At 43.5% G+C, this 14,624-nt stretch overlaps 2 protein-coding genes across 2 annotated transcripts; one reads left to right on the top strand and one right to left on the bottom strand.

The window, feature by feature from the left end:
- The first annotated feature begins 417 nt into the window (after positions 1-417).
- On the top strand, positions 418-7,660 carry scarf1 (scavenger receptor class F, member 1). Its single transcript, XM_085429982.1, has 12 exons — positions 418-452; positions 550-657; positions 926-987; positions 1,074-1,175; positions 1,307-1,847; positions 2,211-2,429; positions 3,674-3,802; positions 4,362-4,468; positions 4,584-4,701; positions 4,825-4,949; positions 5,170-5,307; positions 5,433-7,660. Exons 2-12 carry the CDS (start codon positions 557-559, stop codon positions 6,545-6,547), a joined length of 2,757 nt encoding a protein of 918 aa, XP_085286108.1. The 5' UTR covers positions 418-452; positions 550-556; the 3' UTR covers positions 6,548-7,660.
- A 222-nt stretch (positions 7,661-7,882) lies between these two features.
- vtna (vitronectin a) lies at positions 7,883-13,461 on the bottom strand. The gene is made up of 8 exons (XM_085429983.1): positions 13,329-13,461; positions 12,643-12,762; positions 12,158-12,550; positions 11,905-12,044; positions 10,955-11,111; positions 10,714-10,866; positions 10,143-10,631; positions 7,883-8,377 (listed from the first exon to the last, which is right to left on the bottom strand). The coding sequence occupies exons 1-8, from the start codon at positions 13,384-13,386 to the stop codon at positions 8,256-8,258; spliced, it is 1,632 nt and encodes a 543-aa protein (XP_085286109.1). The 5' UTR covers positions 13,387-13,461; the 3' UTR covers positions 7,883-8,255.
- Positions 13,462-14,624: the final 1,163 nt, after the last annotated feature.

Genomic DNA, 14,624 nt, shown 5'->3' with positions numbered 1-14,624 from the left:
AAAGTGAAACAATCTCAGTTCATTTTTTTTACCCTCATAAGAAAAGGAACAAAGAATGCTGAATAAGCTTTCACTGGATCTCAAATTGATCACATGGGCATCTTTTCACCGACTTTCACGACTTATAAGGAAGACAAAGGCTTCCTTCATCATCTCCTGTAAGACCTACTGCAATAGATTCTGACAAAAGGGTGACCATCAGTACGTGTGTGTTTGTTCGTACGCGCCCCATCGTTGTGTACGGCGAGTTTTGTGTGTTAGTGTTCGACCATCTTTAAAAAGCTCTTGTGTCTGGCTGAATAGAAGGAAGTGGCTCTGACTTCCCCAGGAAATGGGAAGAGGAAACCCGGGGGCTTCGACCTCTCTGGCTATGCTGGAGCCACAAGACGACTCACCGGACAGAAAGAGAGAGGGAAGGGTGGAGGGAAGGGTGGAGGGAGGCTGAGAGATAGGTACTGCCCCTCGTTTTTCTCCCCTCGAGTTGAGACAAAGACAAGTTGGGAGCAGAAATAAAGACGGGAATATATTTGTCCCTGGTTGTGCTTTCAGATTGGAGATGAAGCTTCTCCTCAGAGCTCTCAGTGCTCTGCTCTGCTTCTCGCTGGCCTGCGCTCACACTCTGGATCCTGCTGGGAAGAACGTCTGCCAGAATATAAGGTAAACTCCAGCTTTTCCTTCACTCGCACATACTGGCTTTTGAGTCTTAAGTGGCAACAGCGGGTTACCGAATTAACATTTTTGGCGGCCTTCGTCTGGCTTTGAGTTCTTGTGATGAATATTAGTGCCATGAGATTGTACTGTTGGCTTGTGGGTTGTGTGGCCCGTCCTTCTTTAGGATGACATGGCTGAATGCAGGCACTGGAGTGTTTTTTCTACTAAGGTTTCAGATTTATCAAGCTGATTTGATGATGTCTGTAATTCTTAGGGATCCCTCTAACCTGTTCTGTTGCCTTGGATGGCGCCAGGAGGGAAAAGAGTGCACAATACGTAAGTTCTAGTATTCTAATGATTATTATTCCTATGCTGTTACCACTTCTACATTGGCTTTGTTTTCTCTTTGTGTTTGTGTGCAGCTGTATGTGAGGGTGAGCAGGCCTGTTTGAAGGGTGAGATCTGTTTATATCCTGGATTATGTCGCTGCCCACCTGGCTACTATGGTGCTGAGTGCAAAACCAGTGAGTTAAAACGTCCATTCGTTGTAGAAGAAATAAGAAAAATAACAATATAAAAACATTATAGTGTTGATAATTACTATATTTTAGTCTAGTAATAGCTCTTTATGTACTCACTGGTGTGTTGTTTCTAGACTGTCCTCTTGAGTTCTGGGGTCCAGACTGCCGTCAGATATGTAAGTGCTATCCTAACGGGCGCTGTCATCCAGCCACTGGCGAGTGCACCTGCCACCCACTCCGTTGGGGCCCACTATGCAAGCAAACCTGCAGGTGTTCCCGGCACGGGCGCTGCCACCCCATCCACGGAAACTGCACCTGCGACACCAGCTATTCAGGTTCAACCTGTGCCAAACCGTGCCAGTGTGATATCGGTGGGTCTGTAGGCCCCAGCTGTGACCAGCAGACAGGCAAGTGTCAGTGCCACAAGGGGCACTGGGGGATGAGGTGTACAAACCCGTGCGACTGTAACCAGTCCCCGTGTAATCAGCGCAATGGTGTGTGCGAGTGCAAGCCTGGCATGTGGGGAACCAGCTGTGACCTGAGTTGTAAATGTGACCTCAAACACAGCAGCTGTGACGTAATGAGTGGGACGTGTCTGTGCCACCCAGGATACATGGGCCTCTTCTGCAACCAGCCCTGTGAAGCAGGAAAGTATGGCATTGACTGTAAAAGGAGGTAGGTTTCAATGTGTGTGTGTCTGTGTCTCTGTTTGTTTGTGTGTATATCATGTTTACATATCTTTGTGGGGACCAAAAATTGAAAGCTTGCTATACTTGTGGGGACCAACAACCCCTATGAGGACGAAAAACCCGTTCCCATGTGTTCGAAGGCATTTGTGAGACTTAAAATGTGGATTTAGTGTCAGGGTTAGGGGTAGACATTCATTTTTGATGGTTAGGGTAAGTAGCTAGGGAAAGGATCATATCAATTAGATGTCCCCACAATGATATAAAAACACGACTGTGTGTGTGTGGAAAGAAAGGTGGATACACGTGAATGTGTGTGTTCTCACTGCTGAACTTTATCCCTTGTCTTCAGTTGTGGTCACTGTAAAGACAACCAGCTTTGCTCTCTGATCGATGGCACATGTGCAGCCTGTGAGCCGGGCTGGAACGGTACGCGATGCGACCGCCCATGTTCATCTGGTTTCCATGGTGATGGCTGCAAAGAAGGGTGTCCACGATGCAGGAACAATGAACCCTGTGACCCAAAAACTGGGTTGTGTCAGAGTTGTGATCCCGGATGGACTGGACCCAGGTGCGCGCGCATATTTTGGGGAAACATTAGCAACAATACATAAAAATTTACACTATTTACAACTAACTGCTTTACAAAGTACATTACGAGTCATTATTTTTCACCTTTTTTTGGTGCGTTTTTACACTTTGACATAATCAAAGCAATTAATAGGTAAAAGGAAAGAATTAGCTTTCAAATTAAAACCTTATTTCCAAAAAAGTAGGACGCGTGATGATTTGCAGATCTCATAAACTCACATTTTAGTCACAGTAGAACATAGAAAATGCAATTTAAAGAAAAATATTTACACATTTTTGATTTGATGGTAGCAACACATCTCAAAAATGTTGTGAAAGGGTCATGTTTACGGCTTTGCAGCATCCCTCATGTCTGTTTTTAATGCAGTGCTGTCTGAAGGCTCGAAGATCACGGGTTTTGATTTTTGGTAGTGTCCCTTGCACACAGAGATTTCTCCAGATTCTGTATTGTAGATAAAAAATTAGTCAAAGCTGAAGTTGTTCCACAAGTTAATGGCTCAATTTTTTTGAACCTCTGTCCATCTTTACTTCTGAGTTTTTTGGGAATTGGGGTTCTAAATATACAGAAATGCTAAAATGTAATAACTGGCTACTTAATCACTGTGTTATTTTAAAAAAAAGAATAAAAATGATCAGCGGCCTGCACCTCACTGGTCTTAGGAAGCATCCTGTGATCAGTGTGGTTCATATGCTTTAGCTCAAACTGAAAAATCAATCAATCAGTAAATTGTCTGTCTGTCACAGATTATAGTTATTTTTGTCAGAAGCTCCATTGTCATCCTGTGGTGTGATCTGGGGACTGAAAACACTTCCGTACTTGTGCATACAGCTGTTCGTGGGAGGCTCTGACGTCCGTGAGTTGGCTGTCAAAGCGCATTTCACTGACTAGAGACATAATCAGAAAGTCAGACCCAGAAGACAAGAGATGATTTGAGTTTAACAAAAAGAGATGAATCTGCTAAAAAGTCCAAGTTATTCACTGCTTACAACTGTACTGCAGTCTCTTGAACATGACGGATTCAAAGAGTTGCTTGGAAGAGTTAAAACTTATGGATTAAGTTGCCTAAAGATGCAAAATTAATAAAATGATCCATGTGGTAAAACATGAGCACTGCTTATGACACTTAAGCTCAAAAACAGTCTGCTTATAGAGGATGGAAAGTTTGTACCGCCAACAGTGTAAGTGTTAGTAATCTCTGTCCTCGTTTTTCTGTCCTCGTCCAGGTGTCAGGAGCGCTGCCTTAACGGGAGGTTTGGAGACGCCTGCCTCTTGACGTGTAGTCCTTGTTTTCATGGCAACTGCCATCATGTGACAGGAAAATGTGTCTGTGCGCCAGGCTTCCAGGGAGAGAGGTGAGAAAATTAAAGCATTGCTTACTGTTGGATAGACTTACTGTTGCAGATGCAGCGTTTATCAAAGGTTAAGATTTTAAATAGTTAAACTGCACTCCCAGATCAGTTAAAGACTGTGTTTAACTGACAATCCAGCAATTTAGAAACTTACAATTAACCTAATTAGTTGTGGGATGTTCCAAAAGGCGGTAGCATTGCAGAAGTTTTCTAGTCACACCAACCGTGGTAAAAAAATGAAACTAACTACCTTCATGACTTGGATGTCCTTTACATTATCCAACCATATATTGCCCACTGGTGTAATCGCAGTCAAGGTTTCAATTAATAAAACTACATTGAACTCTTTTCAAGAAGCCTTCAAATTTAAATTTTTTCTGATTTCACTCTTTCTCTTGCCCTGAGTGTACGATCTGAGGTTAGTAGGTTAAAACATGGAAAACGTGGCCCCTTTAACTTTCTTCTCTGTGATGCTTGTACGTCATCGTTATGTGTTCACCCAGTACTAAAATAAAATCTTGATTTAACTTTCTTACTCACTGTGACTCATGGATGTTTCCAGCTGTAACAACAGCTGCCCTGCCCTCCGGTTTGGCTTCAACTGTTCTTCTGTCTGCGACTGCGGTGAGGGGGTGGCCTGCGACTCTGTGACCGGAGCCTGTCCTAACAGTACGTCCATCCATCCACTCAGTTATCTGTCAGTTTTGTGTATAAATGTGTACATTAGTGTGTCTTGTACTTTCCCTTACATGTTTGTGTTTGTGTGTGTGTGTTTGAATGACAGGTTACAGAGGTGCTGTGCTTGCGGGTGTGCTGGTTCCTTTGCTCCTGTTGCTTCTTGCTGTAGTTTGCTGCTGCTTGTGTTGTGGAGGACGCCTGGCTGGTGACAGAGACAAAGACAGGTCAGCAGCTACCTTTCTTTTAGGCATTTTATCTTCACTTTGCATAGACGGTAAAACATGGAAAGCAGGCTACGTTTATCATTCTATATACCGGTAACTTTACATGATTTCTTTTGGTCGTAGTACAACTGTTGCTGATGGCGGCTTCTGGGTTCGGATGAAGTATCACGTTTATAGCGTCCTGGCAAACATTGGCGCTGCCCTGCCGTGTATCTCTGCCTGGTCCTCTGGCCTGCCTCGTGTCACCGGTCAGTCTTGCCACTCACAGTGCTCACAGTGTAATGCAACTATTGTATACAAACTTCATAAAAGTACAAAAAAGACTATTTTAATCATCATTAAGATTTGAATTCTTTTAAAATGTCTACTGTGTGCATGAATTATGACCAGAAGCTGTGATATTTAGTTCTATTATTATTATTCTTTTTAAATTAATCTGCTTTCTATGTCTCATGTAAACACACACAGTGTCACACCATGACCCTGAGCTGACCTTCAACCACAGCTTCATTGAGCCTCCTTCCTCTGGCTGGGTGACGGAGGGATCGTCCTTCGACAGCGATGAGGAGACGGGAGAGGCTCTTTACTGCGTCCCTCCAATGGAAGGTAGAGGCAAAAATAAAGTTCACCAGTTAACAAAGTTTATAGTGCCCTCTTTTGGTGCAAGGTAGAACTGCCACTTTTAAAAACTCTTTCTGGCACTGGTTGATGTTTTGCTCTGTTTCTGTTAGACATCCCGGCTGTGGCGGGCGGTGAGTTCCAGGAGATGAGCTCAAAGTGTAACATGTTCTTAGACCCATCGGGCTTCAGCAGCGAGGACATCTCCTCACCCTTTAACATCCCTCGCACCTCCAGCATTGCCAAGGCCAAGCGGCCATCCGTCTCATTTGCTGAAGGCACCCGCTTCAGCCCCAAAGAGAGGCGTGGCTCTGCTCAGGACCCTTGTGCTCTCCCTCGCAGCAAACCCAAATCATCCTGGGGGGTTTTGATGCTATCGGCCCTGCAAAGTCAGGGAAGCACAGCTAGAACTGGGGAGGGGAACGGACTTGAGGGCGAGACGGAGAAAGATGGAGTGGATGTGACCGACAGTCAGGAGTTAAACTGTGAGGAGGCTGACCAGGAAGTAGACAGAACCCCATCAAGGTCCACCCTGCAGGTTCCTGGAGCATCAGGACGGAGACGGACTATGTCTAACACAGCTGCTCATAAAGGGACATCGTCCGCCTCTGATGCTCAAGAAGGGGGCTCTCATAAGGTCACCACTGTGTATGTGACGGTGGGTAAGGCGGGTAAGCCCATCACAAAAACAGAGCCGAGCTCTGAGGGCCCCGTTCAGGCGATGCTGCGAAGACTGGGCAGCCTCCAGAGGCAAAAAGAGCAGGAGTCTGGCAGGCCTAAGCCGAAGGGGAGTGAAGGCATCATCAAACCACCCAGGAAGAAGCTGGGAGCTCGGGCGGCTGTTTGGGAGCAGGGAGGACCGTCTACAAGGGAGGCTGGAGTTTGTAAGCCAATCAGGAGGAAGCACTCCTCCCACAACTCCTCTGATGCAGCTGGATCGAATGGCACACTGCCAACAGAGAGTGGCACTCCAAAACGGCCGCTGTCGTCCATTTTAAAGAGCGTGCCTGAAGTGGCGTCAGCCGACTCGGGGTCTAATCTGCGGGCCGAAGGAGACGAAAGGCAGCACGCTGCCTCGCATCATGAAGAACAAATTGAGAGCTCCTACCGGACTCTGAGACCCGTGGGAGATGGCACAAGCCCCATTGAAATCATCACCAACGAAGGAGCGGCGGTCAGTATGACTGATGAACCCTGGTACGAAAATGTCCAGATCAAAAACTCGTGACCTCTGAGAAAACGGGTCAGCGGGACTGATCGAAAAACAGCCGCATGTTTGTTATCCTGCAGTTATAACTGAACAATGGGGAAAGCTTCTCTGAGAGATTTGTGCAGCTGCAGCTCACATGACTGAAATAACAGAGAAATTGTGATTTTAAAAATAGCAACCGTTAATGAAATTTCAAACAACAGATGGAACAAGAAAATAGGGTGTTTTCTAACAAGAACGCTACACAGTCCGTTGTTGCCTTGGTGTTGTTCCCACACTGTAACCCATGTTTCCCCAGTACCATGACCCTGAACTGACCGATCATGCTGTTATGAATTTTTATCTTTGTAACTTAGTTTTTCTTCAGGCCTTTTCAATACTCACTAAACATATTTTCCCTAAACCTATAACCAAGTGTTTCTGGCTTAACCTAAAAACAACTGCAACTGAAAACTGAAACTACTCTTTTTAGTATTATTTTAATCTAAGCCTAAAAATCTAAATATTTACTTTTACATTAGCACAAACTTACAGTCTTGTGGGTGAAAGTCCTGCATTTAGACTTTCATTAGCCAACAGCTTTAGGAGCAACATCAGCTGGGTCCTGGGTTTGAATCCATTGGCTGTTTTGGGGCCTTTCTGTTCTCTCTGGGTACTCTGAGTCCCTCCTGCAGCCCAAAGACATGTATGCTAGATTAATTAGTGAATCTAAATAGGCTGAAAGTGTGAATGTGTGACGATCGATGGGATTGGCTCCAGCACCCCCATGATGGATGGATGGACAGATGTAATATCTGCACCTGTTGTGCTTATATAGTCAGAAAGGATAAATGGAAGTAAAGAGTGGAAGTTTGTGGAAAAAGAAGCAGTGATGAACATCTGGGTGGGTTCCCAGAAGATAATAAAATGAGTGTGATGAACTTTTTGATTGATTTGATTGATTCAGTTAAGTGTGAGGAAAGGATCTGAGTCTGCTGCTCTGTGGATATTTTATTAGTCTTGGATGAAACTCAGGTAAGAACAGGCTGTAACAGATTGTAGTCGCGATTCACTCAGAATCAGTACATGCTTTACACATGAGGGAAAAGCCCGGCAGGGTTGTTTATTCTATCGTATAAATCAGTCAGAGAACTGGAATTGTAAAAATGTTTGTACTTCTGTGACCCGATGTTAAAGTTTCCTGCGAGTCCACAGCGCACGAACACTGCTGTGGGGTTAGAAACACATTGCTGCCCTGCTTGTGACCACTGGTGAATTAAACCTCCCCTGAAGTCTGTGTTAATATTTTATAGTATTATTATTTCACTGTATAAACATGACCGTGATTAATAAAAAGACAATAAACACTTTGGCTTTTGTAGATACATTATTCAAAATACACGATAAGTAATGAATACAGTAATAATTGCAGATTAATTATCATTAACAGAGTTTAGCTTTCAGACGGATAAACGTTGCTGTCTCTGGGTCTCTCTGTTAAATGTGTTTTTCACTTTAGCTGCGTTTAATAAAGCTGACTGAAAGTCAGCCAGCTGAACTTTGGCCCTAAGCTGCATGTGGACTCTCACCGATACACCAATATTTGCTGAAGTCAGCTAGCTGTGTGTTACACTGCGCATGTTCGACACTTTTAACCCCTACCACTGCCTACTGCAGTAAAAACAACAGCTCTATTACACGCTAACTGGGTTACACTGATCAAAATAACAAACTAAAATTCTGGAAACTACTTCTTCTCTGCTCCAGGGGTGTCCGAACAGCCGAGCCAGTACTTGGCGATGGATCTGGGGTACGGAGGAACAGCAGGATCAACTCTCTTAGTCCTGATATCCACTCTGTAGTATTTATCTAGAAAACACAAAAACTCACTCAACACATGCTTACCAGTCACAGTTAGTATTCATATTGTCTGCTTTGTACACATACTATACTATTATTATAGTGTGTGGAGTAGTGGTTAAACATAAACCAGAATGACACTGAATATGACGTAAAGATTACAAACAGAAATGCACTTGGAGTAAAGTATAAAACAGAAACAATGTTAGGCATCTGTTTTTTGCTGTATGAACTATATACAGCATTAAAATGTAATGAAACTAGTGTGTGGTGAGAGAGAGCCGAGCAAGTTAGTTCCTGTTGCCTCCCCCAGCTGTCTGCCGTCTACAGCTGTGACTCAGCTCTTAGTTTATGTGCCAGCAGTGTGAAGACCAAACACACAATATTTGAACAATGATAAAATCATCATTGTTATTTAGTCATTTAACCATTATTGTACTAGCCTTCATAAGCATTGCTGTTAATAACGGCCCTGCTTTTGCTGTGAGCGTGAGATATTCTTTTTCTTTAACATCCTCATCTTCCTTAAAATAGATTTGATTTGATTACAGTTCCCAGGAAACCTTGAAATAAAGACAATAACTCATGGGATATGCCTTTTCTCTTTCCTTCTGCTCTAGCTGACTTTGTAATGATTAATGTACACTCACTGATAACTTCATTAGTTAGGGGTAGAATGGTGAAGAAAGGTGATTTAGGTTCTTTTTGACTGTCGCATGGTTGTTAGTCACCTCAAGGTGCTTTAAATTGTACAGACCCTACAGCAAAACACAGAAAACCCCCAAAATTAGACAGCCCCCAGTGAGGAAGCATTTGGTAACAGTGGGAAGGAAAAACTCAATTTTAACAGGAAGAAACCTCTGGCAGAACCAGGCTCAGGGAGGGGCAGCCCTCTGCCACAAACAGATGGAGTGTTGGAGTGTGGAAGTGGCATTTTCTGTGTGAAATGCTTTGATAATGCCAGCGGAAAGAGGAGAATAGCCAAAGTGCTTCGAGCTGATTGGAAGACAACAGTAACTCAAAAAAGGCACTCTTTACAGCCAAGGTATGCAGAAGAGCATCACTGAACGCTCAGCCCTTTGAAGCAGATGAACTACTGCAGCAGAAGACCGCACTGGATGCCACTTCAGCCAGCTAAAAACAGGAAACTGAGGCTAATAGAAGCTTGGGTAAACGTTGCCTAGTCTGAAACATTCAGATAGCCGGGTCAGAATTTGTTGTAAAAAAAAACATGGATCCATCCTGCCTTTTCCCAGCAGTTCAGGGTGGTGGTGGTGTCTTTGCTTACTTCAGGCCTCTCAAACACCGCCTACCTGAGTATTAATGCTGACCATGTCCATCCCTTTATGGCCACAGCAAACCCATCTTCTGATTGCTGGTTCCAGCAGGATAGCAGACCATGCCACAAAGCTCAGATCATTTCAAACTTGTTCCTTAAATATAACAACGAGTTCACTGCACTCAAATGACCACAGCCACGAGATCTCCAGGAGAACCTTTGGGATGTGGTGGATGTGCAGCCGATAAAACTGCAGCAACTGTGTGATGCTATCATGTCAATATGGACTGAAATCTACAAACTGTTGCTTAATTTAACAAAGAAAATGTTAAACTGTTCTTTTTAAATGCAATGCTTTGCTGCTTTTCTAATTTATATTACTATGAATTACAAAATAACCAATTAACCACATGTTGTAAGGCAGTGGAAATGAATGATTGAATACATTTTCAGAAACATTGTTTGATACGTTGCGTCCCATTCTGAATCTGTTACCTTCTTTGAAGAAGTAGACGGTCTGTATGGGCATCTCCCTTTGGAAGTCGTAGCCGTATCGGTCATCTCTGGAGTCATAGTTGCCTCTGTTGTTCTGGCCATAACGATCTCTCCGTCTGTCCTGGTCCCAGTCTTGATCCCACCGTCTGTCCCAGCCTTGTCCCAGCCTCTCTGCCATTTCCATCCTCCTCTCTGCCAGTCTCATACCCATTTCCATCCCTCTTTCAGCAAATTCCCGCCCCATGTTCATTCCCTGCTCAGCAAAGGAGCCCCAGGAGGGTGAACGATTTTGTCTCCGCCGACCCCACTGCTGGTTCCACTGCTGGTTCCACTGCTGGTCCCACTGCTGGTCTTGCTGGCTGTTGTAGCGGCGTCGCGTCGACCTCCAAGGACTGATGTAGATTCTGCCCGCCATGGCAGCATCCACTGGAGACCTGAGGCCCTTCCAGTCCTTGTTAATAAAGTGGTGCTTACTATGATGCTGAGGCACTGCAGAAGATTAAAAATAAGTTAAACCACACACACGTGTGACTCCTGTCTGCACAAATAGGTCTATAACTGCACAACTCACGGTCAGAGAAGAGCTCGCCGAAGAAACGCTCATAGTTGTTGTAGTACACATCAGTGTAGCGCCTGAAGGGAGTGGACGGAGAGCTCTCAGACATTTTGATGCACTCCTCATGAGACGGCTGGTGCAAAAACTCATACACATAATACTGGTCACCTGCAGAAAGGATGGTATGATGAGCCACTGATGTTCAGTACTACAGGAACAGCTGGAGATGTATGCAAACCAAAGCGTCTGGTTGTACCTTTGAAAAAATAGACCTTCTCTTTTCCGTGGTGGCTGTGGGCAGGAAGGGCAAACGCTGCGTCCACATGATCGGGAATCCGGTCAAAGCCAACGTTTATGTATCGGGGATAGTCATCATCCAGCACGCCATTGTCAAACCTCCAGTACTTGTTTCCCTACATGGGTAAACATCAAATTTGTAGTAGATTAGCTTTTTAAAATACTTTTAAACCTAAACGATGACATAATGTTTCCAATATTGGCTTTGCCCTTTATAAGGCAGTCATTGAAATACATGGAAATGGAAAATTTGAGTGTTATTGGAGGACATTAAAAAAGCAAACTTTTTTCAAAGTTTTTTTTACTTTTTTATAGTGCAAAGTCACTGAAGTTATCATATATGGTTCCTCACACATTTAGAGCATTTTTTTCTACAAAAGACTATAAGAATAAAAATACATATTTAAAGGAGGATTTATTTTTGAACATTTTCCTGGTTTCACACTGTCAATTTTCATAAATATAACACACATATCAGAGTGCAGCCCTGCCAACCCCTGTTAGTTTTAATGCTTTAACCACAAGTGTGGGAGTAGGTACGGGGGAAAAGCCAATTTCCTAAATTCAGGAAGAATTTGATTGGAAGTTTAAAATGTTCCAGGCCTTTAATGATTGGTCAGATGCAATAATGTCACATAAGCTGATCTTTGCTGATTAGCTGGGAGAAATCCATGTGTTTCTACAACCTCCCAGTGAGTCACGAGGAGGCCAATTTTCATGTCCACTTAAGTCACCAAATATGGCTCCTCGCCCAACAGTACTTTATTGTTGTGTTGAATTTTCTTTTTTTTTCTATTGTTGAATTATTATTTTTATTCTCTTAGAGCTTTTGATTTCTTTGGAGAGTTGCAAACAATTAAAGTGATCAAAATTATTAAGATAATTGGATTTGATTTGTTTTGGTTCCACCTTAAAGATGTAGGTCTTCCCCTGACAGTTGATGCGGGTGAACGCAGCATCAATGGACCCGCTGATGCCCCACACATCCTTAATGAGCTTTGGATAACCAGGGAGCACTGCCTTCTGGTCAAGTTCAAAGAAGTACTCCCCTGGAAAACAAAGCCAGAGCGATCATGCTGTTTTATTTGTTACTTTCAAACATGAGCGAGACCATGACAGAGCCTGAAAGGTTGTCTTGTAACAGATGAATTCACTCACTGACCTCTGAAAGCATAGATGGAGCCATTTTTGATCTGCATGAAGGCGTCAAAAGGTCTGCCACTGCAGACCTCAGCATCTGGGTCAGGGGCCACGGTGGTGGCTGTTGTGGCAGGAACTGTGGTCACCTCGGTTGCTGCGCTGGTCGTGATGGAGTCCTCCAATGTGTGGGTGTCTGGGTGTGTCGCACGTGTCGGCGGGATGTTAGAGACTCTCAGTCTGGTCGGTCTGGTCATTTCCAGCGTGGTCTCGGGGCGTTCTTGCGCTCTGGGATTGAAGTCCGGCGGTTGTGTAGGCCTCAGCTGGTTGCGTGCTGAACGACGTGTGGGCTGAGGCGTGCTCTCAGATTGCCCATCGTAATAATCGTCTTCAGCAAACTGAAATGTGTCTCCGCGAGCTGAGGGGGGTGTGAGAGAAATGTCAACATCCATTTTTGACCTGTGAGTTCTTAACAGAATGAATGAACCAATGAGCAGGGAGGTTTCTTACTCATCATATTGCAGGTGGATTCAAAGTCAGAGCAGCAGCTTTTGTAGTACTTGCACATGGAGTCACACTGGCACTTCTTCCGGGCGTCAAAGCCATTTTCGCAGCGGTCCAAACATGACTCTGGAGATAAAACAACATGCTTCAGTCATTCCCTCTCTCCGCTGTTTGTACCTCAGAACAAAATTCATTTCCTCCTTTGGATAATAAACGTAAATTTGATTACAGCTCCCATGAGGCTTTGACTGTATGCCAGCGGCACAGACTCATGTGATATCAAAAACTCAATCTTACAGTGAATTAGGCAATATATTAAAAGACAGTTGTAATAATTCAAAATGATTACAGTTTTGTAGATTTAACAAAGTGCTCTAAAGACTTTACTCATTTTTCCACATATTTAACAACATTTTGGAAACAAAATAATTAATTTATTATGAAAATAATCAAATGAATTGTTTTTTATTAGCTGTACTGACAATAATAAATATGTCTACTTGTTAAGCAAATTGTTTGCTAGTGCCTCAAAGTTTATGCGTCAGACATTTTAATACAACAGTTAATGAACATAATTCAACTTTTACCACCCAAATTTGTACGCAATAGGTCCCAAATCAGATCTGAAGCAGGGTCCTGAACAGAGCACAAAGCTACTCTATGAAGTCAAAAGTAGATTTTGTTAGACTCACCGTCTGAAGCCAAAGTGTCGGCGAGCAGAGCGAGCAGCAGCACAGCCCACAGGTCCATGTTGCCTCCTCTGTGTCCGAGGACAGACTGAGGAAATAATGAAGGCCTGTGTGCTCCCTATCATTGGAAGCATGTGCCAGTCACCCCACCTCCTCATTCACTTGAACCTTATTTGCAGACTTCTGTCTACTCGGACAAATAAACACAGACTGAGAGGGGGAAAAGATCAATGGGGTGGGTGTGTGGATTACTGTTTGACCTCTGACCAAAGATGTTTGTACATTTTAAGTAGTTTGGGGTCATTTTTACAGATTTCAATTATTGAAATCAACATTGACTCTAAATATTCTAAAGACAGATATTCTACTCTGGCTGATAATAACTTTAAAGGCCTTTTCTGATGAAAAAATGGTGAAAAGCATCTTTCAGGATTCCTTGTAACTTTTTAAAAAAATGAAAAATGTATCAATAATCTGGTCTCTTGCTAAATAGGAATTTTTGGCATTAAATTATGAACAGCAATACATTAATTAGAGATATTTTCACTGTAAGCAACTATTGTACACTGTGAAATGCACTATACACAGGTACACACACACACACACAGGTCTTTATCACCAGCTTCCACATTTATTTATAGTTTTCCCAGGTTATGATATGAACACAGTCTGACAGCTGTCGGTCCCAGCTGATTTCCCTCTCCCTCCGCTCCTCTCCGTCTCACTATAAAAAGGGAAGGAAACCATTATCAGTCCAAATCGCCATCAGCTGTTCTCACCGGCATTTCCAGCACCGCCCCGTTGAGCCCACTGCACCACTCCTCCCCTGCAGCCGCGCCCGGGACCACACCTCCGCCACATACACATATCATTTTAACACTTTTATACACCACTCTGCATTTGGTTATTAGCTATTATTAATCTCTGGCTCTCATTCACAGTGTGTCTTTTGTCTTGTCTTCCTCCCTTCACCCCCAGCTGGTCATGGCAGATGTTTGCCCCTTCTTGACCCTGGTTCTGCCGGAGGTTTCTTCCTCTTTAAAGGGAGTTTTTCCTTCTCCAAAGTTCTTGTTCATAAGGGGTTGTCTGATTGTTTAGGTTTCTCTGTATTATTGTAGCCCTTACCTTACAATACTGTTGCTGAGATTCGGTGCTAAATAAATAAAATTCAATTGAACTGAAATATTACCTTTAATTGTCAAAAGCTTGTTAGAAACTATAAAACACGTCACAGACTTCTGGATGTTAGAAGACAATTAATAATGCTCATGAATGAGACTAAAGGCAAGGAGGTGTGTT

Source organism: Copadichromis virginalis, linkage group LG14, assembly GCF_057382275.1.
Source record: "Copadichromis virginalis isolate Kocher_CV1m ecotype Utaka linkage group LG14, C_Virginalis_male_GT1.1, whole genome shotgun sequence".
Lineage (NCBI taxonomy): Eukaryota > Metazoa > Chordata > Actinopteri > Cichliformes > Cichlidae > Copadichromis > Copadichromis virginalis.
Note: the sequence above shows the minus strand (reverse complement) of the source record. Positions and strands in the feature narration are given on the sequence as shown.

Bases quoted from the DNA above. Each gene is read 5' to 3' on its own strand.
- vtna (XM_085429983.1), bottom strand. From the start codon at position 13,386: ATGGACCTGTGGGCTGTGCTGCTGCTCGCTCTGCTCGCCGACACTTTG. The intron at 12,763-13,328 runs GTGAGTCTAACA...TTTTATCTCCAG, and splicing joins CGACACTTTGGCTTCAGACG to AGTCATGTTTGGACCGCTGC. The intron at 8,378-10,142 runs GTAACAGATTCA...TGTGTTTTCTAG, and splicing joins CGTCTACTTCTTCAAAGAAG to ATAAATACTACAGAGTGGAT.
- scarf1 (XM_085429982.1), top strand. From the start codon at position 557: ATGAAGCTTCTCCTCAGAGCTCTCAGTGCTCTGCTCTGCTTCTCGCTG. The intron at 2,430-3,673 runs GTGCGCGCGCAT...GTCCTCGTCCAG, and splicing joins CCCGGATGGACTGGACCCAG to GTGTCAGGAGCGCTGCCTTA. The intron at 4,469-4,583 runs GTACGTCCATCC...TTTGAATGACAG, and splicing joins GACCGGAGCCTGTCCTAACA to GTTACAGAGGTGCTGTGCTT.